This window comes from Borostomias antarcticus (assembly GCF_949987555.1).
Source record: "Borostomias antarcticus genome assembly, chromosome: 6".
NCBI classification, from domain to species: Eukaryota; Metazoa; Chordata; class Actinopteri; order Stomiiformes; family Stomiidae; genus Borostomias; species Borostomias antarcticus.
Genome location: NC_140239.1, coordinates 27,547,599 through 27,572,598, shown reverse-complemented (window position 1 = coordinate 27,572,598; position 25,000 = coordinate 27,547,599). Strand labels below are relative to the sequence as shown.

At 49.5% G+C, this 25,000-nt stretch overlaps 1 protein-coding gene across 1 annotated transcript in view; it reads left to right on the top strand.

The window, feature by feature from the left end:
- The window catches only part of LOC311310406 (MAM domain-containing glycosylphosphatidylinositol anchor protein 2), a gene marked incomplete at both ends in the record, with an annotated part of 184,099 nt that overhangs the window by 116,433 nt on the left and 42,666 nt on the right, over window positions 1–25,000 (top strand). Inside the window, 2 exons of the mRNA XM_084439894.1 lie at window positions 3,819–4,112; window positions 16,057–16,329. Coding sequence (XP_084296020.1) covers window positions 3,819–4,112; window positions 16,057–16,329 — 567 coding nt within the window. The remainder of the gene's footprint in view (window positions 1–3,818; window positions 4,113–16,056; window positions 16,330–25,000) is intronic.

The window sequence follows — 25,000 nt, the reverse complement described above, 5'->3', positions numbered from 1 at the left end:
GAATATGCCTCACATCCTTTCACTAATGTCCTCGCCGCCGGCCGGCCCCTCCTTCCCCCGCCTGCCTCCAAGTCTGCCACAACACCGCCTATTCACAAGTTAATGGGACTACGCGCTGTGAAGGTTGAGGTATGGCGGCATATTGCAAACATTCGTCAGAGGCAAAAAAAAAGAAAGAAAATACATTTATTTATTTGGACGGTGTTGTTATTATGTTTCCGTTCGTCTCCGGTGGGTTCTTAGTGCTGCAGGTGCTGTGAGGAGATGACCGCTTCTTTCAGCGTGCGCCCTATTAATGGCCGTTTAATGTCCCCCGGCGGTCCTTCTCCGGGCCTCCTAGGCGTCGATGTACATTTCGGGAATTAACTGCTGATTAGCTGCTTAGCTCCTGATGAACATGCCTCCATAATGGCTTAATGGACTCTCCCCCGCTGGCTATTAGGACTAAATGTCCGTTCAACGGCGCCCTGTACTATGATGGTATTAATTAGATAGCTCACCTCAGCACTCCCGATGCAAAGAAGGGGCATCTGAAGGCTAGAGGATGATGGGAGGTGACGGACTAGACTGAGAAAGAGGACTGTTGTGTTGTGAGTCGAGCTCACATACCGCATGTCCTGTTCTGGCGCCGGTTGATATATTGCTTTCTGCAGTATGTGCTTCATCTCAAGGTCAACTCCCCGATGCGAGCCGGCTCCTCACCTTTCTGTCGTTTCTATGGGTGACGGTAAATGGACTGCACTCATAAAGCAGCTTGTATCCACAGCGCTCTACAATAGCCTATCACCTATTCACACACACATCCGCACGCCGGCGCCATGCAAGGCGCTAGCATGCGCACTGGGAGCGATTCGGGGTTCAGTGTCTCGCCCAAGGACACTTCAACATGTGGACAGGAGGAGCCGGGATTCGAACCGCCGACCCTATGATCGTCGGACGACCCGCTCAACCTCCTGAGCCAGAGTCACCCCATGAAGGGGACAACAGACCAGTCAGGCAAAACAACGGTTACATATTGTATTTCTAGTTCTAATCAAATCAAATCAAATCAAAGCTTTATTAGTAAAGGGCATTTCATACACAGAGGTAACAATGCGTTTTACAGAGAACAAGGGAGGTGGGCATGGGTCCCACCCCTACATATTCCAGAGGGAATAAAAAAAAACAGTAATCACCCAGGGGCCAGAAAAGTGAGCTGTAAAAATTCTTCCCTGACCCCTCTCAACGAGACGATCCAGCAAACTTCTATGAGTGGAATGTGTGTGTGAATGGGTGAATGAGAGGCCATTGTAAAGCGCTTTGAGATGGAAAAGCGCTATATAAGTGCAGTCCATTTACAGTACCATTTACCTACGGCCCGGGACAGTGGGACAGACACCTACCGCCCCAGCCCTCTAGAGCATGGGTTCCCAAACTCCATCAATGTGGGCCTCCCCTCTGAAAACAACCCCCCAAATTTGTCCATTTTGCAAAGCAGCGTTATCTAGCCCATAACGTTACACAGCTAAGTTAGCTCGGTGGCACCTGTTGCTAGTTAACGTTATGATGTTTTCGCACAGTACATTCATGCCTGCGGGGGGAGGCTCTCTCTGCACTATCCACAAATTTAGTATACATCTCTCCCATTATTTATTTCGATTTTCTGACCTTTAAAATTACATTTCAATCATAAAAACCATAGAAAATTCTAAAATAAAAAACATGTTTTTCCTTTTTTTTTTTCTAACCATCCCTCCACTCCTCCCCTGAATTTCTTTGGGGCCCCCCAGGGGAGGCCCGCCTCACAGTTTGGGAATGCCTGGTCCAGAGACATGTCTGTAAAGACAGCGAGCTGGGGGCGCCCCGGTAGCTCACCGGGTAAGGCGCGCACCATATGAAGGCTAGTTCTTCGTGCGGCGGACCCGGTTTCGATTCCCGGCTCGGGTCCTGTGCCGCATGTCCTCCCCTCTCTCTCTCTCCCACATTTCCTGTCTCTCTACACTGTCCTATACCATTAAAGCTGAAAAGCCCTAAAAAATATCTTTAAAAAAAAAAAAAAAAAGACAGCGAGCTGAAAGTTTCTAGGAGCAGTTGTGCAGGTGAAGCCGCCGTATAGTGATGCACCGGACCTAATTGGACACAGGTGCATGTTTTTGTTTTTTTTTCTTGCTGGACAGGTTTCACAATAGGAGCTCGCCATGTGGGGCGGAGCTCCACAAAATAGAACAAGGCATAATGAATCTATTGTTGGTCTCCATCTTTAGAAGGCCAAACATGAAATGGAGAGAATGGGGTCAGAAGGAGCATGGTTTTAGTCTTTCTGGGTTATTGCCTGTGATTTCATCATCGCAGAAGCTTATTGGATAAGAGTCCAATATGGCTTGAGTTGATTGGGTGAAGTTTCAACATCGTTTCAATTGACTGCCATCAATATCAACATTGCTGGATGCCTAGATGTTGGGTGTTATTGCCATGCTATTTTGGACTGAACTGAACTCATGGTTTGCAGTTTGCTCATGTACAGTACGCACACGCACAGACACACCACACACACACATGCGCAGACACCCACCCACACACACACACACACACACAAACACACACACACAGCCAGTGTTTATTGCCAGGTTGCTAATTAAACACATTGTGTGTTGCCAGTCAACTAGATTTGAACTCACATTGGTGATGTTTATTCCAGCCTGCCAGTTTCTCCTCATAAAGACAGACAAACACACACACACACACACACACACACACACACACACACACACACACACACAGTGATGAGCAGAAATGTACACTGCACTACCTTCATAATGCAACATTCGCTATTGTGCTGGCGTTGCAAACGTGGAAACCATTGCCAAGAAATGTCCAGGGCTGAGCATTTGTTTTGTGATCCTGGGTAGAACGCCATCCATCACAATCCTCAGAGGGGACGCCCGGGGGTGTAGGACTGCAACCCCAGCGTTCCTTATGCGTTAGTCTGCATCGTGTTGACGACGTTGTTAAGGTCATGGAGATTTGTGTCGACACCTTTCATCAGGGGCTGTACCCACTGAGCAAAGACACGTCTAAAAGATGTATTTTAGATGTCTTTTTTGACTTTTTCGGACGTCCAAAGACATCCAATTAGGAGCCAGAATGTTTTTGTTTTTTTTACGTTCAGATATTGAACCCGTTTTGCACGTCCACAGACGTCTTAGAGGGGTCCAAGCCAGACGTTTGAATATTGAGGGGTCCAGCAGACGTACAAATGGGGTTCTGGACCGACGGACGTTATTAAGACATGATCTGAACGTCTCCCTGACGTTGCGTGTTTGCTGGGTAGAATGAGAAAAGGGGGGTGGGGGCTTGTCAAAAAGATGGCGACGATGAGGACTGACGCACTATATCCTTTTTTGACCGCTTGCCTGCATGCGTCTTGTCGTGGTTCAAAGAGAAAGGTGTGTGTGGCGCTCCGGCTGTCAAAGCAGACTCCTCCCATTGATCACCCTCATTGATTGGCCTGCCGGTCAAGTCCGTGTGTGTGTGTGGGCCCTCCATTGCACTGTCCGTCGTCGGCCATCGCCTGCTGACGCGTTTTTACCGTTCCCGCCGCCGCCGCTCTGGGCGTGGCCGCATGACCCTCGCTCCATAACCAGGAAGTGTTCGCCCCAGCGCGGGCCCGCCAACACTGTTTAAAACTCCCATTTCCATCGCGACCACGGACGCTCATTCGCTTACCGCCCCCCCTCCGCTCCGCCCCCCCCTCCCCCTCCTCCTCCGCCCCCCGCTACCCCGCCCGGCGACTTTCTAGAGCCCCGTATCAGTCCCTCCTCTTTTTTTCTCTTTCTTAGTTCCTCCCAACTTGACCGTACCCCGGGGGAAGTCCCCGCTGGTGGTGCGGGAGGGAGAGACCGTGGAGCTGGAGTGCCTTGTTTCAGGGAAGCCCAAGCCCATCATCCTGTGGTCGCGGGCCGACAAGGAGGTGCCCATGCCGGACGGCGCCGCGCAGACGGAGAGCTACGACGGCGTGCTGCGGATCGTCAACGTGTCGCGCGAGATGACGGGATCCTACCGCTGCCAGACCAGCCAGTACAACGGCTTCAACGTCAAACCCCGCGAGGCCCTGGTGGAGCTGATCGTGCAGTGTGAGTACAGGAGGCGCTGTGGTGTGTGCGTGTGTGTGTGTGTGTGTGTGTGTTTGTACAGTACATTTGCACGATTGGGTGTACTGACTAGGCATGCCTCTGTGCACCGGTGTGTGTGTGTGTGTGTGTGTCTGTGTGTGTGTGTGTGTGTGTGTGTGTGTGTGTGTGCGTGCGTGCGTGCGTGTTTGAGCGATACATTATCAGGCTACCGCACCTCACCTGGATCACTCCCTATCTCTCTCCCTCCACACACCCATCCAATTCCCCTTTGAAGGGGAGAGTTTAAAATTAGCTCTATCTTCTGATGGCACCGGTTAGGTCTGGAGGACACACACACACACACAGATACACACACAAACACACACACACATATACACATATCACCCTTCCTCCCCCTTGCCCGGCTCACACACCAGGAGAGCTTAGCCATGAGATAGCTCAGCTAACAGAGGCGCAGAGTCACGCTCCTGCAGCGAGAGCCGGCGATCAGTGCCTGGTTGTGCGGTTGAGGAGCGCAGCGCCGGAGCGGGGGGGCACCCAGGCCTCGGACCCCCGCCTCTCCATCTCCATCTGCAAACGCCACTTCCCCTCCTTCAGATGTGACATTCGGAGATGGCTTAACGACTAATTAGCAGCCCGGCTAATTTATTCCTGCTAGTACCCATTCCCTATTCATTTATGTTGATTTGAAGGGAATATTTCAAATCAAAGCACCCCCCGGGTGATACAAAGTAGTGTCACTCATTCAAGAGTTGGAGGTTTTACGGGAAGGGGAAAAAAAGGAATGAGAAAGCAATCCATGCGTGGCAATGCCTTCAGTTCCCTGGCAAGTGATTATAGGAAATGGGAAACTTAGCGAGGGTCGGCTTGATTCCATGAGCTATAAATCCGGATTGGCCCATTGTTACTGGGACTTTCCAGTTCTCCACAGCTCCACAGCTCCGGGACCATTGTGTTTTCCACACGGCGCGGCTAATTGGTTAGTTTAGCGGCGCCTCCCCCCCATCAATGGCCCCGTACTGTATTTCTATCCCTATAATTGGAAAGAGTCCTCACTGGCCCGCCGAACTCAAGATGGGGCGTTTGGATGTCATTTCCCCGTGAAATGTTGCCCTCTTTTTGCTCAGCCACCGCTGCTCTACACCTGTACTGAACACCTGTACACCTGTACTGAACACCTGTACACCTGTACTGAACCCCCACAGCAGGATGAGATTCACCGTTCATAAAGGCCCATAGAAGCACTTAACAACAAACATATGAGGAAGACAACACACTGATATGAAGTTTCTGCAGAGGAGGCATATTTCCCATCGGCACTGTGGTGTTCTCTTTGGTATGGTCATCACATTTATGCTAAGCTATTAATGACTGTGCTCAGTAAAATGAAAGAAGTTCCCATGTGCTTTGAAGACTAACTGTGCTGAATTTACTGAACTCATTGTGATGACAGCACATAGCCATGATTAAAGCAAACCCGATGTGGTGGCACAACTGATTGCTCACGGGTTAAAACATCATTGAGGAGAGAAGCCGAGTAGGCACAGCTGAATTTAATTACAACAAGAAACAAGACAGGTGACACCAAAAAACAATTAGACGGTAAGAGGGTTAGATATTGCATTCCCTCTCACCTTGGAATTATGTGGAAGCGCATTCAAAGAGTGTTACGTTCTGTCGTTTGACGTAATGAACACTAGGAGCATGCGCAGTCACCTCGTTGTGTCTTTAGTTTGCGGCGGAACTTTCAGGCCAGTGCGTCGTGATGTAACACAAGCTGAAATCATCAGTGACGGAGATAATTATTATTAATGGCAGACTTGCTGTAGCATAAGCCACATTACAAAGAGAACTGTCTCCATTTAAGATGTAGTGGCCAATCACATAATATGCTCAGTACTTGAAAAGCCCCGCCCCCCCCCCCCCACACACACACACACACACAGGCACTCTCGCCTGCTGCCTCAGTTTGTTCAGAGTGTGAGGTGAACGGGTTCAGTAATTTTCCCTCCTGTGTCCGTCTGTTCCCCCTCAGCAGAGAGCAATTTCGTCCCACCAGCAGCAATAGGTCACAGCGCTCTGCCTCACAGCGAGGCCGGCCTCATTGCATGTATCATTTGTCTCTGGACGGAACAATTAGATCTGGAAAAAAGCAAACAGGATAAGGAGAAGGCACTAACTCAGAGCCTGTCCAGAAGCTTTTTAGCAGCTTTCCGCAATCAATCGCGTTAATAGAAATATCCGTTAGACTCGCCGGCCTGCGCAGATGGTGCCATGCTGCTGCCTTTATCAGAAAAAATATGGATACAGCAGAGATGAAAAATACTAATATGATTTGGTGTTTTATTCCTTGTAGTAGATGAAAAAAAGATGTTAAATAGCTATCATCCTCAGATACTACAAACTAATAACACCATGTACTACATACTACAAACTAATAACACCATGTACTACATACTACAAACTAATAACAACTACATACTGCAAACTAATAACACCATATACTACATACTACAAACTAATAACACCATATACTACATACTACAAACTAATAACACCATATACTACATACTACAAACTAATAACAACTACATACTGCAAACTAATAACACCATATGCTACATACTACAAACTAATAACACCATATACTACATACTACAAACTAATAACAACTACATACTGCAAACTAATAACACCATATACTGTACTACATACTGCAAACTAATAACATCATATACTACATAGTGCGAACTAATAACACCATATTAGACATTCTACAAACTACTGTAATAACACTATGTACTACATAGTGCGAACTAATAACACCATATACTACATCTAAACAAAATGTTCTGAGCTGTTATGTAAGAATAATTTTCACCATGAAACATTACTTACACTACGCCTAAGATGAAGCAAATTGTACCGTTCTTCTCTGAATTAAATGTCAGCTTCTCCATGTTATTAAATGATGAACACAGCATGCCGTAGACCATCAACTCAAATGGCGTGCTGCATCAGTAGCCGGATGTTGACTGAACACTAAGAACCACATTCCTGTACGCCTACAGTAGTGGCTGCAGGTCTCTGTCTAAACCTGCACTTAATCGGGACATCATTAGTACATAGTCCTCACTGAAAAATATTCCTGACGGCCCGTCACCTCCCAGAGCCCAAAAGAATGAAACCAGACAGTAAAATACACCCCCCCCCCTTCCCAGGCCTGGCAGAAGGCGATTGGCCGCCCTAGGCAAAATAACGAGTGGGGGGGCTAGCGGACAATTCCGATTGTCGGAAGATTTGTTGAGCGGGGGGGCGCTAGTGGAGATTCGGCAATTCGGCAATTACCTTGTATGCCAAGTGCATGCGTCGCCCCTGGCTGTTCCCCCACACACACACACCTTCCCCTACACACACACAACCCCCCTTCCCACACACACATACACCCCCTTCCCCCACACACACACACCCCTTCCCCAACACACACCCCCCTTCCCCCACACACACACCCCTTCCCCCACACCCCCCGCCCTTCCCCCCCACACACACACCCCCCCTTCCCACACACACACACACCCCCTTCCCCCACACACACACACCCCTTCCCCCACACACACACCCCCTTCCCCCACACACACCCCCCTTCCCCCACACACACCCCCCTTCCCCCACACACACCCCCCTTCCCCCACACACACCCCTCTTCCCCCCCTTTACTACCTTTACTACCTTTGAACAACCTGGGCAGACGGCAGGGGTCTATTCTCCTGGGAGAACTCTGGCAGGAGTTTTCACTGCTGACCTGAAGCCGAGCAGCGAGTCAGCCAGCATCACACGCTGTTGTTGTTGTTAGCGTTGCAGTTGTGCGCTCTCCCGTCACTATGGAGACGGACCAGGGTCAACTGTGAGGTGTGATGGAGGTTGACGACGCACTGATGGAGGCGACACACCTGTAGATCCAGAAGACACAAATAGAGGATCTAGTGTTCTGTGATAGGGCTGTGAGAATAACGGTGGTAGCAGACAAGAGATGCCGAGATGTCTTGGAAGTTGATTACTAGCAAAGCCCAAACATAGCAGACACAGCAAAACATATTTGGGTTTGAATGTTGATTACATTACAGTACATTTCAGTCATTTAGCAGATACTTTGATCCAAAGTGACTAACAATAATTGCATTTAATGTAGGAAAAGCCAATTGACTACTACTTGCTGGAACTTACAAGTGCATCTCCTTTCTAAAACAAGTGACTAAGAGCATAATCTAGTGCTGAGGGCAAAGTGCAAGAATAGCAATCTAAAATACAATAGGTGCTGAAGAGGGAGGATCGTGGTAGTACTTCTTGAAGAGATGAGTTTTGAGCCTGCGATGAAAGATGGGCAGCGACTCTGCTGTCCTGACGTCAGGACATTGGACATTGAACGATCACTTCATCCTGGGATGGATAAAAGCAATAAATGGGAGAAGGGTTAACCCCGACTCTTCAAACTGTTCGGTGATGAGATTTATATAGTACTACAATATTACATTGACTAATGGATGTTTAAGGGGTGTATCCCATTTAGAGTATAAAACGGTACTGACTGAACACTACTTTTCTGAGAAACCTTTGAGTGACAACTTGTCACGCTTGGAAAACCTTCCTCACTGCAGTGTTGTTAAAAACTAGTGTACTGTATCAGGATTTTTCTTGGCTCAGAATGGGTCTTTGGGGGATGATGTGCACCCATTTTTTGGTAAACCTTTGCTTTATGCCGAGTAGCCTAGCGTATATATAAGCCTATATTCTTTGGTGTTTTTCTGACTGAGCTCACTTTTCTCAATCTCCTGACATGACACAAAATGGATATGAAGACAAAATGTTTAAGATACTGATAACCTGTCTTAATTATCTTGATTACTAGTGGTCCAAACCATGGACAATGCAAGAAAGAGGGATGGGCTGCACTTGAAACCAGCTATCAAACACATTTGGAGAGGATTTGAATTGCTATTTTTATTCTCAATTTGAAAATCATTTGGGTGATTTTCCTTGGCTCTGGCTAAAATCTCTTTGGGGGGCACCAAAAAATCCTCTATGCAGGAAAAACCCTGTGTATGCATTCAGATAAACACTATTTTCCTGTGACAAAAGTCTAGGAGGGAAAGATAAGCACCACCAAAGATAAGGACCTATTCTTCTCTGAAACACAGATGTGCGTGAGCGCACGCACACACACACACACACACACACACACACACACACACACACCCACACCCACACACACACACACACAATCCTACTTCCACTCATCATACATGTAAGTTTGAGTCTCACTTCACTTTTGGCATTAGCAGAGAACCTCTCTTCTCATCTCTTAAATCATTTGCCAGGTCCATATTCCAAAACACATGAAAGCAAGGTCGCAGCGAAGCAGTGCACTGAGGCCAGGTGGCAAACGCTCCGTCACGATACCGCTCAGGTGTGGAGAGAAAGCGGATTTAAAATGATGGCAAAAGTCAAAAGGGAGAAAGTCGTGCTTCAGGTTTTAACTCTGCAGCAGTGTGCGGTGCTAATGGTACCGACAATCACCTTTTGCACCTTGAAATATTGCGTCCTGACATGCCCCCGACACTGTTTGGCTCCGGTTTTATTTTTTTCCGGTGCCATATTTGCTGTAGCTGGATAATATCTTGCTGTAGGAGCCAAGATGGATGTGCTGTTTTTTTTTGTATGCGCGGGAGTTCTGATTGAGGGCGCTTTTCTTTTTTTTTGCGGTCTGCTCACTTGATTTTCTTTTTTTCTCTCTGTCTCTCTCTGCCCCTCTCTCTCTCCCCCCCCCCCCCCTCCGTGTCTTTCATTGGCCGGTCTACCTCCGCGCGGCGTGAGCCAAGCCCCTCCGAGGCGCTTTCCTCGCCCGCATCTCGAGGCCCCAGCGTGAGCCGCACAGCCTTTGGTGGCGAGCCATGTGCAAAGCCGCGTTTAGTAACTCGATCAAGGGGGCCGAGGCGCGGCGCTCCGACGCAGCGCTGAGCATTAGGAGGCATGCAGGAATGGCTTCAGCGAGTCGACAGCTTTGATATGTAAAAACCTGCATCTGTCGGCTGGTGCCGGCCAAGCCAGGAGGGGGGGGGGGGGGGGATTGGAAGGCGTCCGCCCAGGGAAATATTCCATGGCAACACAGAGGGGCCAAATCCCCAGCTGGGAAGCCCTAATACCCTTAGAGACATCTGAGAAAACAGTGAGTGGAAGAAAAGGGAGGGGGTGAAATAAAGAGAGAGAAGGAAGAATAGAGAGCTCGCCCGCCGCCTGGGCCCGCCTCTCGCCTGTCTGTCAGGCCTGATTGCAGCCGGCCCGACCCCATTCAACCAATCCGCTTCTCCCGTCGCCCTCTGATCCCCCGCCCAGCTGTTAGCGCTCGTTTTACCCCGGCTACTCTTCCACGGTCTCTCTCGGCGGAGCGGCGGCGTGCTTCTCGCCCAGAGCCCGGGCGAGAGCCGTCTGGAAAAGACGAGCAATAACGGATGGAATTACTCAGTTATTGTTTTTAATTAATTTCCCCCTCGTCCAATAAAGCCCGAGTTCCTGGCCCCCCTCGGGGGACCCCGGTCTAATGTGAATCACATTATCACACGTGGCCCTCGTGAACCAACATCAGAAAATTAATCTCCCTGCGTCACGGCAAGGGGCTTCGACGCGAACGTTTTGGGGCAGACGTTTTTAACGGCGGCGTTTTCACGGAACAATCTAGAATCGATCAGCCGCGTCGTGTGGGCGTGCACAAAGGTCAGCCAATGTCTCGCTTGTAAACAAGCCTCCGCCAAGTAATTTATAGCCCAGTCAATGACTGAGGTGAACCCATTTGAGCGCCGCTGCCGGTTCACAAGAATGCACATTGATTAGCATTAATTGTATACTTTTTAATTCATAAATTATCCTTAAAAGTTTAATAACATTATGCTAATGCTGATGCTGCTGAAGTTCAGGGCTTTATACTCGCAGGTCTCCGTGCTCGGGGGGGGCGGTTGTTGATGCGAAGCGACGCTAGCCTGCATTATTCAACACAGGGACTCATTATGATAGTTGAATCGAGCTTATCAATTTAGTATTCCTTCAGTTTGCCTACCTAATGAATATGATTTCCCCCTTAACAAAATGTTATCAGCATGTTATGTTTTAAAGGTGAGTCTAACACAGGGGTGGTTTAGCTCCCTTTGCTTCAGAGACGTGGCGGCTCCCCTCGCCGCTGAGGACTCTGGGAAACGTAGTGTTGTCAGAAACATGCCTGAGGCGCGTGGCTCGCTGGCCGGAACGCTGAGGTATAGAACATATAAATCTGTGGGCGGAACACTGGGCACAGAACATATAAGTCTGCGTTTTGCCGAGGAGGAGAGGAGCTCACATTTCACACCAGCAGATTACTGATCCACTAAGGGGAACGCCCATTGGCTGGGAGGGACGCAGGGAGGGAGGGAGGGAAGGAGAGATGGAGGGAGGGAGGGAGGGAGGGAGGGAGGGAGGGAGGGAGGGAGGGAGGGAGGGAGGGAAGGAAGGAAGGAGGGAGGGAGGGATGCAGGGAGGGAGGGAGAGATGGAGGGAGGGAGGGAGGGAGGGAGGGAGGGAGGGAGGGAGGGAGGGAGGGAGGGAGGGAGGGAGGGAGGGAGGGAGGGAAGGAAGGAAGGAAGGAGGGAGGGAGGGAGGGAGGGAGGGAGGGAGGGAGGGAAGGAAGGAGGGAAGGAGGGAGGGAGGGAGAGGTGGAGGGAGGGAGGGAAGGAAGGAGGGAGGGAGGGAGGGAGAGGTGGAGGGAGGGAAGGAGGGAGGGAGGGAGAGGTGGAGGGAGGGAGGGAAGGAGGGAGGGAGGGAGAGGTGGAGGGAGGGAGGGAAGGAAGGAGGGAAGGAGGGAGAGGTGGAAGGAGGGAGGGAGGGAAGGAGGGAGAGATGGAGGGAGGGAAGGAGGGAGAGATGGAGGGAGGGAAGGAGGGAGAGGTGGAGGGAGGGAAGGAGGGAGAGATGGAGGGAGGGGGAAGGAGGAAGGGAGGGAGAGAAGTAGCAAGGGAGGGAGAGGCTGAACCTTGACATCCACCAGATGATGGAATGGACTGTCTGACAACATAGCGCATGGATACACCCACATACTCCAGCAGCTTACTGTGCGTGTGTGTGTGCGCGCATGTGTGTGTGTATGTGTGTGTGCGTGTGTGTGTGTGTGTTTGCTAACTATTCCCAGTGACCACAGCTGACACAACGTTCTGAGACATTTCCAAGACGTCTCCATGTCTTCACTCCCCTGTCGCAGACTGTGGGAGCCAGAGGGGGGGTCACGGGGTCACGGGGGAGGGGATCTTTGCCCCTCCGCCTTGTTTTCCTCCACATTACTGTCACCGCACAGTCACAGTAATCCCCTGGTGACCGGTGATGGATTGTGTCCCAGTGCCAGAGGTTGTTCCCCCGAACCCGCGGCTTACGACAAGCGCGCGCCCCGGTCTCCGCTCCCCGCTGCCCTGAACACACAGCGGCGTGCTCAGGGACCAGCGCTCACAGGCCTCCGCCCTGTCAGGGAGGGAGGGAGGGAGGGAGGGAGGGAGGGAGGGAGCTGAGTAAGGAGCAGGGGGCCAAGACGGAGGCACGTGTCCTTGTTTAAAGGACCCCGCCCCCCCTCTGACGTTGCGTAAGACCCTCCCTACCCGATCTTTGTCTTCAGTGCAAATGGAAATTAATTCAGGCCGCTGAGCGGGCAGCGCTCGCCAGAAGTACACGGCGCTACGGTGTTAATGTAGGACCCGAGGACCCCCTCCGTAGGACCGCCACGAGCTGCTTTCCGCCGTGTTAAAAGGAGACACCTCGCTTCTCTCAGCCGCGATATAAAGGAACACGTCTCACATCTGGCGTTGACGTTTCTCTCCGGAGCAGAGCTCTGGGCGAGGTTATTCTCGCCGCCCGGCGCCCCGCCCCCCCCGCCGGCGAGACGTCCCACAGCGTTTTAATTCACCGCGAACGTTCGCTCATCAGAGCCGCGCTTCGCTGCGAGCCGAGGATCGGCGCCCGGAGGGCCTTACGGCGAACCGCTCTGGCATTCATCTCTCCGTGCCGCATCCGGAACCCGCCCCCCCCCGAGCGCTCACGCAGTCCGGCGCGTACAGCCTCACAGCCTCTGACGCGCTCTGGCGTGCCGCGTGCTGTTTCCGGGCAATTAAGCGGCTTGTGTGTTATTGCCCCCCCCCCCCCCACCCCCCCTCCCCCTCAGCGCAGGCCGACGTCTCAGAACCCCGCTGTGACTTCGGTCAAGCATCTGTAATCTGTATGAGTGTCAACATCAGATCGCCAGGCGAGCGTATTCAGAACCGCCAGCTCTCTCACAGAGAGAGAGAGGCAAAAAGAGAGAGGGGGGGGCAGAGAGAGAGAGAGAGAAAGAGAGAGAAGGGGACAGAGAGAGAGACAGGGAGAGAGAGAGAGGCAAAAAGAGAGACAGAGAGAGAGAGAAGAAAGAGAGAGAAAGAGACAGAGGGGGACAGAGAGAGAGACAGCGAGAGAGAGAGAGGCAGAAAGAGAGAGATAATCATAACCGCAAGCTGTCTTGCAGAGAGAGAGAGGCAGAAAGAGAGAGAGGGGGACAGAGAGAGAGAGAGAGACAGAGAGAGAGAGAGAGAGGCAGAAAGAGAGAGAGGGGGCTAGCAGATATATCTGCTGTTTACCTGGTCCTGTAGTCAACTCTTGAGGATGACAATGTGTCTGTAGTGATTGATGGCCAGCAGGCTTTCAGGGATGTCAGCCTCTCTTTTTGTCTCCCTTCCTTGTTTTCTCTCTCTTTCTCCCTATCTCTCTCTCTCTCTCTCTCTCTCTCACACACACACACACACACATACACATACACTATCCTCTCTCTCCCTATATCAACGCTTACCCTTGATATAGATATAATTATAATTATAATGTGTGTGTTCAGTAAGAAGAAGGAGCAGAAGTGGAGGGTGACTCGCGCTCCACAAAACACGTTGAGGAAGACTCCTCAGACCGAGACTACAAAATAGACGTATCTTTAATATGAAATTGCTCGACATGGTGAAAATGTTTGTCCACCACATTTTTCTTTTTTGCACTTGAGCGATTTTTCACTATGTTGAGCATTTTATATTAAAGATGCGCATATTCTGTAGTCTCGGTCCACAGAGTCTTCCTTAAAGTGTTTTGTGGTGTGCGAGTCCCTCTCCACTTCTGCTGCTTCATCTTAATTGAGACTCCAGCATCTGCAACTAACAACCCAGAAAAGGAGAAAGGCACAACAGTCTCCCGTTGATTAGAATGGATACAGTGAGAAGAATCTTCATTCATCACACAGCCCACTCTGTTTAAACCACGTGAAATGGCCGACACTTTGCAACACACACACACACACAACTGATGAAATCTTCTCTGTGCTTAACCCATCTCGTCATCCTTCCCCCAAGGGCAGCCGGGAGCGTGCAGGGCACAAACCAAGCGCTCCTGTCCGTCTTCATCAGGGACAGATAGCAATTTGTTCTTCTGCATGTTTTTCGTATTGGCTTCTTTGGGGGGAAACCCTTGCGAACACGGGGAGAACATGCTAACTCCGCACAGAAAGGCCCGGAGACCTTCTCGCTGTGAGGCGACAGTGCTAGGAACTGCGCCACCGTGCCGCACGTGAGAGATTTTGGGATTCAGTGTTTTGCTCGAGGACACTTCGGCACACTGCCGGGAGCTGGGATCGAACCGGGGACCTCGCGATCCCCAGCCGGCCGCTCTACCTCTTGAGCTACGTGTCGTCCCAGTAGTACACCCCAGTAGTACACCCGATACATATTCTCAGCCACACACACATGCTCTCTCTTTTTCTCTGTCTCTCGCTCTCTCGCACACGCAGACACACACACACACACTACCACACACACAAATGCACCCCACCTCCTAGCTCCGGACAGGGGGTGCCGGCGGCGTGTCAGCCGCTGACCTCCATCTCCCGTTGACGACCGGGTGATCATTCACAAACGGGGTCGTCGGCACTGATGAAGAACCCCGGCCCTCGCACGGTTCTCAGGCGTTCTCTTATCCGTTCTCCGTTCCTGAGATCTCTAGATTCGGATCGTCCACGGGCCCGCTCTCCCCAGTCGAGTGACGGATTATCTAGCTTCTCGCGGTTCTATTTCAGCCAATCGATCGGCCGGCGCCGTGTATTCATCACGCCGGGCTGTTTTCATTCTTCACCGCTCAGCTCTATCACTGATGTGTGTCGACCCTTCCAAATGATAATCACGTTCTGTTTATTTCTACAAATTCTTTTCTTTTTCACTCGACCCCGCTCGAAGACCGTTCTTTGTGTGAGCTGAGGCGTTTCTTGTCCGTCCAGGTCCTTCCTGTCTCCAGGCTCGACCCCTTCATCACCGCTGTCTGTCATCTGAAGAGCAGTCAGTCTCTATTGTGTTTTGCTGTGTGTTGCAACATTGCATCGCTGAGGACGTTCTTTTTCTAACTGGTAAACTGACACCCGCTCAGACCTTGCACAGTCTAAATCTCTCTCCCTCCCTCCCTCTCTCTCTCTCTCTTTATCTGTCCCTCCCTCCCTCTCTCTCTCTCTCTTTATCTGTCCCTCCCTCTCTCTCTCTCTCTCTCTCTCTCTCTCCCTCTCTCTCTTTATTTCTCACTCTCTTTCTCTCTGTCTCTCTCCATCCCTTTCTCTCTGTCTCTCTCCATCCCTTTCTCTCTTTATTTATCTTTATTTCTCTCTCTCCCTCCCTCTCTCTCTTTATTTCTCTCTCTCCCTCCCTCTCTCTCTCCCTCTCTCTCTTTATTTCTCTCTCTCTCCCTCCCTCTCTCTCCCTCCCACTCTCTCTTTATTTCTCTCTCTCTCTTTATTTCTCTTCCTCTCTCTCTCTCTCTCCCTCTCCCTCTCTTTATTTCTCTCCCTCTCTCTCTCTCTCTCTCTCTCTCTCTCCCTCCCTCCCTCCAGACCCCCCGTCGGTGGAGCCCGTGTCCCTGGAGTTGCGCCAGGGTCTGAGCCGCCCCGTGGCCATGACGTGCCGGGTGCTCCGGGCCCACCCGTCCCGCGTGCTCCGTTTCGAGTGGCGTCTGGGCAACCGGCTGCTCCACGCCGGCCACTTCCTGGAACAGCGGGACGAGACGGAGTACACCGTCCGCAGCCTCAACCGCGAGGGCTGGGGGGTGTACACCTGCGACGTCATCAACGAGGCCGGGGCCGGGAGGTGCACCTTCACGGTTACAGGTAAACAGAAGTGTTCATTACAGTACAGTATATCTGAAATATGATACTTAATGTAATGTATTTTTGTGTCAGTTAAGGGAGATAATCGTATTGAGTTGGATCTGTGGCAGTTGATGTTTGAATACATCAAAGGGCTCTGCACAGGTCCTCGCCATTCGCTACCTCTGTGCGGCACTCACCTTAATGAAGTATGGCAGCCATTTTGTTCCAGAACATTCACCACACATCTGTTCTGTTCCCTCTGTAGAGACGCTGATGGAAAATCTGTTTTTTCAATCCTCTGTGTGGTAGTTAAAGTTTAGGGGAGGGATTTTCAATCCTCTGCATGGTAGTTAAAGTTTAATTAGGGTAGTTTTTTTTGGGATGGTGATAGTGGCAATCTTGAAAAATGGAAATGGCAAAATGGAAAACTGCCTGTCAGATGGTGTGTGTGTGTGCGTGTGCACGTGTGTGTGTGTGTGTGTGTGTGTGTGCGTGTGTGTGTGTGTGTGTGTGTGTGTGTGTGTGCACGTGTGTGTGTGTGCGTGTGTGTACATGTGTGGTGGTAATTGATTGAATAGATGAGGAAGAGACAGCATACACAGATTGTCAATTTGAATACGAGACATTTTCTATAAGATCCATGTCTGTCTCCACAGAATTGAACTCACAGGCCCAGATCACCAACGACAGCTCACGGGCCACTCAGCCCCTCAGGATAATGCATTATTATTACTCATGCAGCTATTTATTTTTAGATTGGCGGGTGTGTTCGCGGAAAGCTCTGAAATAGCCTGTGTGTGTGTGCGTGTGTGTGTGTGTGTCATGGTTCCTGTGGAGTGTGTGTGTAGTTTGTGAAAGGCCAAGATTTTGAGCCACAGGAAGCTGGCGATGGGTTCTGTCCTCTAGACCGCCCATTCTAGACTGCAGGGACAGAGGAGCGTTTGTCACCTTGATCCTCCACTGCCCCCCTGATATTTCTCTCTCTCTCGCTCTCTCTCTCTCTCTACCCCTTACATATTTCTCTCTCTCTCCGTTCTCTTTTTCTCTCTCTCCTCTCTTCCTCTATACCCCTTAAATCCTTCTCTGTCTATCAGTCTGTTTATCTCCTCTCTCTCTCTCCCTTTTCTCTCTCCCCCCAATAAATCTTTCTCTATCACTCTGTTTCTCTCTCTCTCTCTGTCTCTCTCTCCCCTACTTAAAGGTTCATTTGTCTCGCTGTTACTCTCTCTCTCTCCCTCCCTTTTCTCTCTGTATCTCTACCCCTTATAGGGGTAATTGAGAATTTTGGACATCATTTTGGACTTACCCATAATGTTGTTGATTGATGGAGAACATTTTCAGCTGACTCGATGCTGTCTCTCGTTAGCGGCATGCTAATGCTAGCGCAATTCAACCGAAATCCCTACTAACACAATCCGGTTGGGGGACCGTCATAGCAACGGCTCTATACTGTAAGTGTCACATCATCCGCATCACATTCCGAAATGACGTAGAATACACTGAAATACGGGACTCCGAGATCCGTCGCCACTGCAGTTGCGTGCTAAAAACATTAGCCGCAATGTAAAACGAGTATGTTGTGTTAACGTCGGCAGGAAGCCGTAGACGTACTTGGCTGAGATGTGGTCTTTAGACGTCTTTATTGCTGTAGCTACCTTCCTACAACATTGCTGACACGTGGTCGGCGTGTCTTTATTTACATTGCTGATTAGTCACTTTAACATTTGCACGTCTCGGGCCGGGGGGCCGTAGCGGGGGGGTTCGCCCAGGGTGGCATATAAGCTAGAAACGCTACTGCCTCCAGACGCATCCTGCCCATCGGTCCTTCCCCTCCCGGGATGGACTTACCCAGACCGGCGGACGCTTCTGCTCATCCATGCACAGATGGGGCTTACTGTGCGGCATGCGAGTGTGGCGCCGAGGAACAAACCGCAGACCACGTATATGGGACCCAACGGAATGCATGGAACGAGATAGCCAAGTCGTTCGAACAAGATGCCTAAGTCGTTCGAATGAGATAGCTAATTCGCTCGAATGAGATCGTTCAAACGACATAACCAACTTGTTAGAAAATGCATCCAGCATTGGTCTCCGTGCAACCCCATCAGACTCCCTGGGTTAGACTGCGCTAGCTCCCTCTGGCTCTGCACCTTGTGGATGAACTCATTGAGCTTGTGCGTCAATTCAGCAAGCTTCTGATATACCGCCCTCTGGAAATCTGGATATTAACACAGATGTGGCTAAGTCCAAGTATTTGGACTTTCACAAAATGGAAACTTAAATCAAATGATATACCTGCAAGCAACATGAACTTTGGATTCGTGTATGAGGGAAAATGTACAATTATTTACCCGTTTCAACCTTGCAAACATGAAATTGCATCACAAAACTGCCACACTAAACAAAGGCAACAAACAAATATATTGTAACTAATCTTGCTAGCTACTGTAGCCCAGTTCAATTGTTGGGGCTTCTATTGTGTTAATGTTAACTTCTGAAAAAAAATGAATGCCTTAAAAACGAACACCTGCTTATACCATTTTATTCCACGCGATGAAACGGTGCGAACTTGCAGGAGTTCGAGCGAGCAGTAGTAGTGCACTTGTGAGACATCCTTGTAGCCTGGATCCAGATATTCAAATCTGTTAGTTCCATGGTCCTAACCATACCCATTAATACATGTTCCATGGTTCTATGCTGGGCCATGTTCTCAAGCTAGTTGAGCACAAAACCCCGCCCCCTGTGAAAATAGATTGTGTTTTACTTCCTGTAGGTCACTAGGGCATGCACAGTAGTGATGTTTCTCCGTTTCCACAAAAACAGGTATCATGGCGTTTTATCTTGTTGCCATGTCCTACCAATGTAACGCCATTGCTTCTGTGACATACTGTATAGGACTGTTGTCACAACGTCACCTGTTGTGACAACAGATAATTTGGTCTCAATTTACCAAACTATGACTAACGTGCAACGTCGGTTTTACGTACAGTACAGTACTGTGTGTTGTTGTGTTGATAGTAAGAGAATAGTCCGCTCTTCTGTTCCTTGTTGGTGTGAAGACAATAGTGCCGGCTAGTTACGTATCGCCCCGCCTCCCTATTTACACATAGAGCCATATAGGTCAGAACAAACTAATTGGTTCAACGATGAAAAATGATGCCGTAAAAACTCAAGTGAGCACCCGACAGGCTGTCGTTATATTTGATTATATTATATATTATATATATTATATTATTTTATATTAGATTTGGGTGCACTGTGGAGTGTTCAAGTGAGTTTTCTTAGAATGCTAGGTGCACTGTGGAGTGCTGAAGTGAGTTTTCTTCGAATGCTAGCCGTTTCTCCTGCATTGAGCTAGTATTAACACCGGAACGAGAGACAGAATGGAATCAGCTGAAAATATTCTCCATCGATCAACAACATTATGGTCGTAATTGAGGCTCTGCTGTATGTCCAGAATTCTGAACAACCCCTTTAAATTGTTCTCTCTATCTCCCTGTCACCTTAGCCTGGCGTCGCCATCATGATCACATGAGCTCACATTCTGTTTTACTCCGCAGATCAGTGTGGACATCCACCCGTTCAAACTGATTTCCACCCGACCAGATATTGGTCGGGCCAATCACAACCATTTATCTAATATGGGGCGGGTTTGATATGACTGCACTTGATATGATGATACGACAACTAATTGGTTGTAGGTCTATCCAATTGCGTCTAGAGGCATGTTGGTCTGCGACCATTGATAACGCCCCTTAGAAATCGAAAATAAACGTGGGATTTCCAGACCCTTTGCGGTTTTGCTAATTGTGTCTGGTGAAGCCAGGCTATCTCCGTTTGTCTCTCTCTGCCCACCACCTACCCCTTAAATCACTCTGTCTCTTTGTCTCTCTCTGTCTTTCTCCTCTCCTTTCTCTCTCTCTCTCTCTCTCTCCCTCTCTCTCTTTTCTTACCCTTTCCTCTCTCTTTTCTCTCCTTCTCAGTGCGTCGTATATCTGTCTCTCCCCAGGGAAACGGGTAGATCATCCCCTCTGGCCTTCTGCTTTTCCCAGCAGGTCCAGCCTTATGTGCCATCGCTCCCCATCCCTTCATCCCTCCTTCTCCCCATCCCTCCATCCCCCCATCCCTCCATCCCTCGCGCCGCTCCAGATTCTCACCATCTGGACATGGCGGCTGCCAAAGGTATAAAGGCTCAGTTAGTCACCCTCCGGGACCAGGAGCACGGCGCCGAAAATCCACTTTGGTTCCTCCGATTATCCGTGAAATCCAATGGAACCTGTCCCTCCTTGAGCACCAGCCCCAGTGAGGGATGGACAGAAATTGTTGCGATTCATAAAACGCCAACCAGAGGGTAGTGGTAGCAATGGGGATGAAGCATTAGATTAGAGTGTGAGGGGAAGTCTAGCAGATGGAAGGAAATCATCTACTGAACACAGTCATAGATGGAAGGAGATCATCTACTGAACACAGTCATAGATGGAAGGAGATCATCTACTGAACACAGTCATACTGTAGATGGAAGGAAATCATCTACTGAACACAGTCATACTGTAGATGGAAGGAAATCATCTACTGAACACAGTCATACATGCAGTAGGAAACACTGGGTCAGACCAGTCGGGGTGATCTCATTCAAATGGGAATATAATCCAAAGATCTGCAAAGTGTGGCTCAAGTGAAGTTTGTTTTCATTCGGTTAGTTTGTTTGTCTCTTTCCATGAAATAACCCTGCTTCTCGTGCACCAGAGAGAGAGAGAGAGAGAGAGAGAGAGAGAGGGAGGGAGGGAGGGAGGGAGGGAGAGAGAGGGAGGGAGGGAGAGAGAGAGAGAAAGAGAGGGAGGGAGGGAGAGAGAGAGAGAGAGGGAGAAAGAGAGAGAGAGAGAGAGAGAGAGAGAGGGAGGGAGGGAGAGAGAGAAAGAGAGGGAGGGAGGGAGAGAGAGAGAGAGGGAGAAAGAGAGACAGAGAGAGAGAGAGAGAGAGGGAGGGAGAGAGGGAGGGAGGGAGGTTGGATGGAGTTGGAGTTCAGTAAAAATGTATCAGTTAAAAGTCTGGCCAAATGCCCCCACAGCTCGATTAAATCCATAGTCTCAGGCGTCACACCAAGGACACACACACACACACTCACACTCACACTCCACAGCACACTCCCAAGCTGGACAACAGTCCATGCTTAGGGGAATACACTCATATCAAAAGCCATAGCACGCCAAGGCCACTGTCAGTGTGCGTGCGTGCGTGCGTGCGTGTCTGTGTGTGTGTGCATGCGTGTGTGTGTGTGTGTGTGTGTTCCAGGGCTAAGCAGACATCTGCACAGGCGGCGGGTTTTCTGAGACGGCCAGGGTGGAAGCATCTTCAGGGGGTTTGAATCTGTCCCACTCAGCTGTGACGGAGCCTGGAGGAGGGTTAGGGTTGGATGAGATGGGGCCCCTCAACCTCTCTAGATTTATTAACAGGATGTCTAGAAGGATGAGGGGTGGAAGAGGGGGAGAGGGGAGGAGGGGAGAGGGGAGGAGGGGAGAGTGGAGGGAGAGTCGTGTATTCAGTGGACCCACTTTGGTGGTATTGACTCTTTGGTGGTATTGACTCTAGCGTTTTTTTCATTAATTTCATTGGCTAAAACACACATACGGTTTAGTGGTGTGGACGTGTCTGGAGTTGTACGGAAGCCCAGATGTCAGTACTAGTCAATCAGGCACCAGTCCACCTGAACCACTACATCCACCAGTAGGCCCAGTCCACCTGAACCACTACATCCACCAGTAGGCCCAGTCCACCTGAACCACTACATCCACCAGTAGGCCCAGTCCACATGAACCACTACATCCACCAGTAGGCCCAGTCCACCTGAACCACTACAGTACATCCACCAGTAGGCCCAGTCCACCTGAACCACTACATCCACCAGTAGGCCCAGTCCACATGAACCACTACATCCACCAGTAGGCCCAGTCCACCTGAACCACTACATCCACCAGTAGGCCCAGTCCACCTGAACCACTACATCCACCAGTAGGCCCAGTCCAGCTGAACCACTACATCCACCAGTAGGCCCAGTCCACCTGAACCACTACATCCACCAGTAGGCCCAGTCCACCTGAACCACTACATCCACCAGTAGGCCCAGTCCACCTGAACCACTACATCCACCAGTAGGCACAGTCCAGCTGGACCACTACATCCACCAGTAGGCCCAGTCCACCTGAACCACTACATCCACCAGTAGGCCCAGTCCACATGAACCACTACATCCACCAGTAGGCCCAGTCCACCTGAACCACTACATCCACCAGTAGGCCCAGTCCACCTGAACCACTACATCCACCAGTAGGCCCAGTCCACCTGAACCACTACATCCACCAGTAGGCACAGTCCAGCTGGACCACTACATCCACCAGTAGGCCCAGTCCACCTGAACCACTACATCCACCAGTAGGCCCAGTCCACCTGAACCACTACATCCACCAGTAGGCCCAGTCCACCTGAACCACTACATCCACCAGTAGGCCCAGTCCACATGAACCACTACATCCACCAGTAGGCCCAGTCCAGCTGGACCATTGAGTCGTTCAACAGGCTAGAGTCTTGGGTTTTAAGACTGCAGCTGGAGCTGTTTGTTTGATCTGCCCTGACGAAGGCCTCTTGGCCGAAACATGTAGGCATTTTTATATGTTCATCATGAACTAGCTCAAGAATAAAGGCTTTTTAATTTTGTACCAGAAGAGCTGCCTTAGTTTTTTGTTTTCCGATTATGACTCCCTGCTAAAGAGCACCTTCTTGGTTCACCTGCCTCAAACCACTTGAGCACTCAGTCTGCTGTTGTGTTAGGCTAGAGTCTTACTCTGGCCGTATCAAGACACTGCAGGTTAATCCTAGCGTTACTCCTGCTGACTTGACAAGGTTTTACTGTACACATCCCTTTCCGGTACGGTGACATGATGGAGCGCATGGGTGCGGTACGACCCCCAGCCCTGGGTGACCGTGTGACTCTGATGGATAGTCAGTGAGGAGTGACGTCACCGTGGAGAGAACCGACCGGGAACATAATGCAGTAACAACCTAATCGGTGATCTGGAACTCAGTCAGCACTGGAAGCACCCCGGGATTCTAGAACGATCCACCACGCTCACTCTATAGGCTGCTATGCTAACATGAACGCCCTTCAGATGATGGCGGGGGATATGGTTGGGAGTAAGTGTGCCTCCAACCAATGTCCCTATTGATCACTGTTCCCGCGGAAGGACACACTTGATCCATACACACCAGATGCAAAAGCCAGACTGGAACATTGTTATTTTGGCCTGTCTAGACATGTTTGTCAGACGAAATAAATGGTTTCTTACAAACACAAGAAAGAGAGGAATTAATTCACTATTTTTTTAACAAATGTTGTGTGAAGTGTGCAGTTGGCCGGTGGAACACAAATTTGTCATCGGTTATCGCCAGTGAATTGTGTTTATGGCGCTCCGAGGCAAGGTCGGTTTTCTGCGTTGCAGAAGTGTGTTCTCCGTTCGGTTTATATGCTTGTTTGATAGAACGATATGAAATAAGAATTGATCTACCCTGAAATTTTCAATCAATATGTATTGACACAAAGGGCCATATCGATAATACCTACTTTATACTGTATCATCATTCGTTCCACATCTCAAGGACACATTCCAATTAGAATAATTTAATTATGATCATGTCATTATCATTCTGTAGAAGTTGTTTCCTGCTGCCATGTTTCCATACCAACACACTCGTGTTGAATAAATCATAGCTCTTTGTAACCCTCAAACCGCAAAAGGAACAGTTGCTTATTGTACTGATTGAAACCAGCTCCACCTTCCCCAGGAGCTTTTTAGCTCAGCTATAGTGGAATAAAGCCAGACTCTGCTGGTATAAACAGACTTCTAAATTAACTGTAGGTTTGATGTCTCCCACACAAAGTGCTCTATCTGTTTCATGTAGTTATATCAGATGAAGAGTCGTCTGTACCAAAGGTACAGTAGTGTGAGCAATAACCCAGTGTAGCGTTTCACTCTGACTGACTGATTGCATCTAGACTGATGAAACCACACTTTTACATTCGTGTGCTTGGCAATAATATACTTACATGAAACGGACATGGCTAGAGATTTCAATAATTGAAATAGTAGAATTTTGCTTTACTACAGGTTGATGCTGTTTTATTTTTTTTGGGGGGGGGGTTGTTGTTGCTCAGGTTTCCTGTCTCTCAATTGTGGCTTTGAGAGAAAACAAATGTACTGTAACACCAGGAAATGGAAAAAAAAATCCTTTGTTTTATCTTCTCTTACATGTGACCAGTTTCTCAGAAGGAAAAACATGACTTTATACTGTACGCGACATATACAGAATACACTAGCCCGTACCACCAAAAATGAAATTCGATATCTTGCCACATAACCCATGATGAATAATGTGCTCTAGTCTAGAACCATTAGCACCATACCTGTATCTGAGAAGCGTTTATGGGAATGATTTAAAATAAAAAACACCCTTTCCCCAAAAACACAGTTCCATTAGATTTGCTGCCACTGTATCTCAGAATGATTTCATCTGGTTGATAAATGAGTATGGCTGTTTCCCAGATTAGAATATTGTATTTTAAACGGCTTTATCCATGTAAAGCCTTGTGATCCAGAGTGTTCTGTCCAAATAAATGCAAAGCATCATTAACCTGATT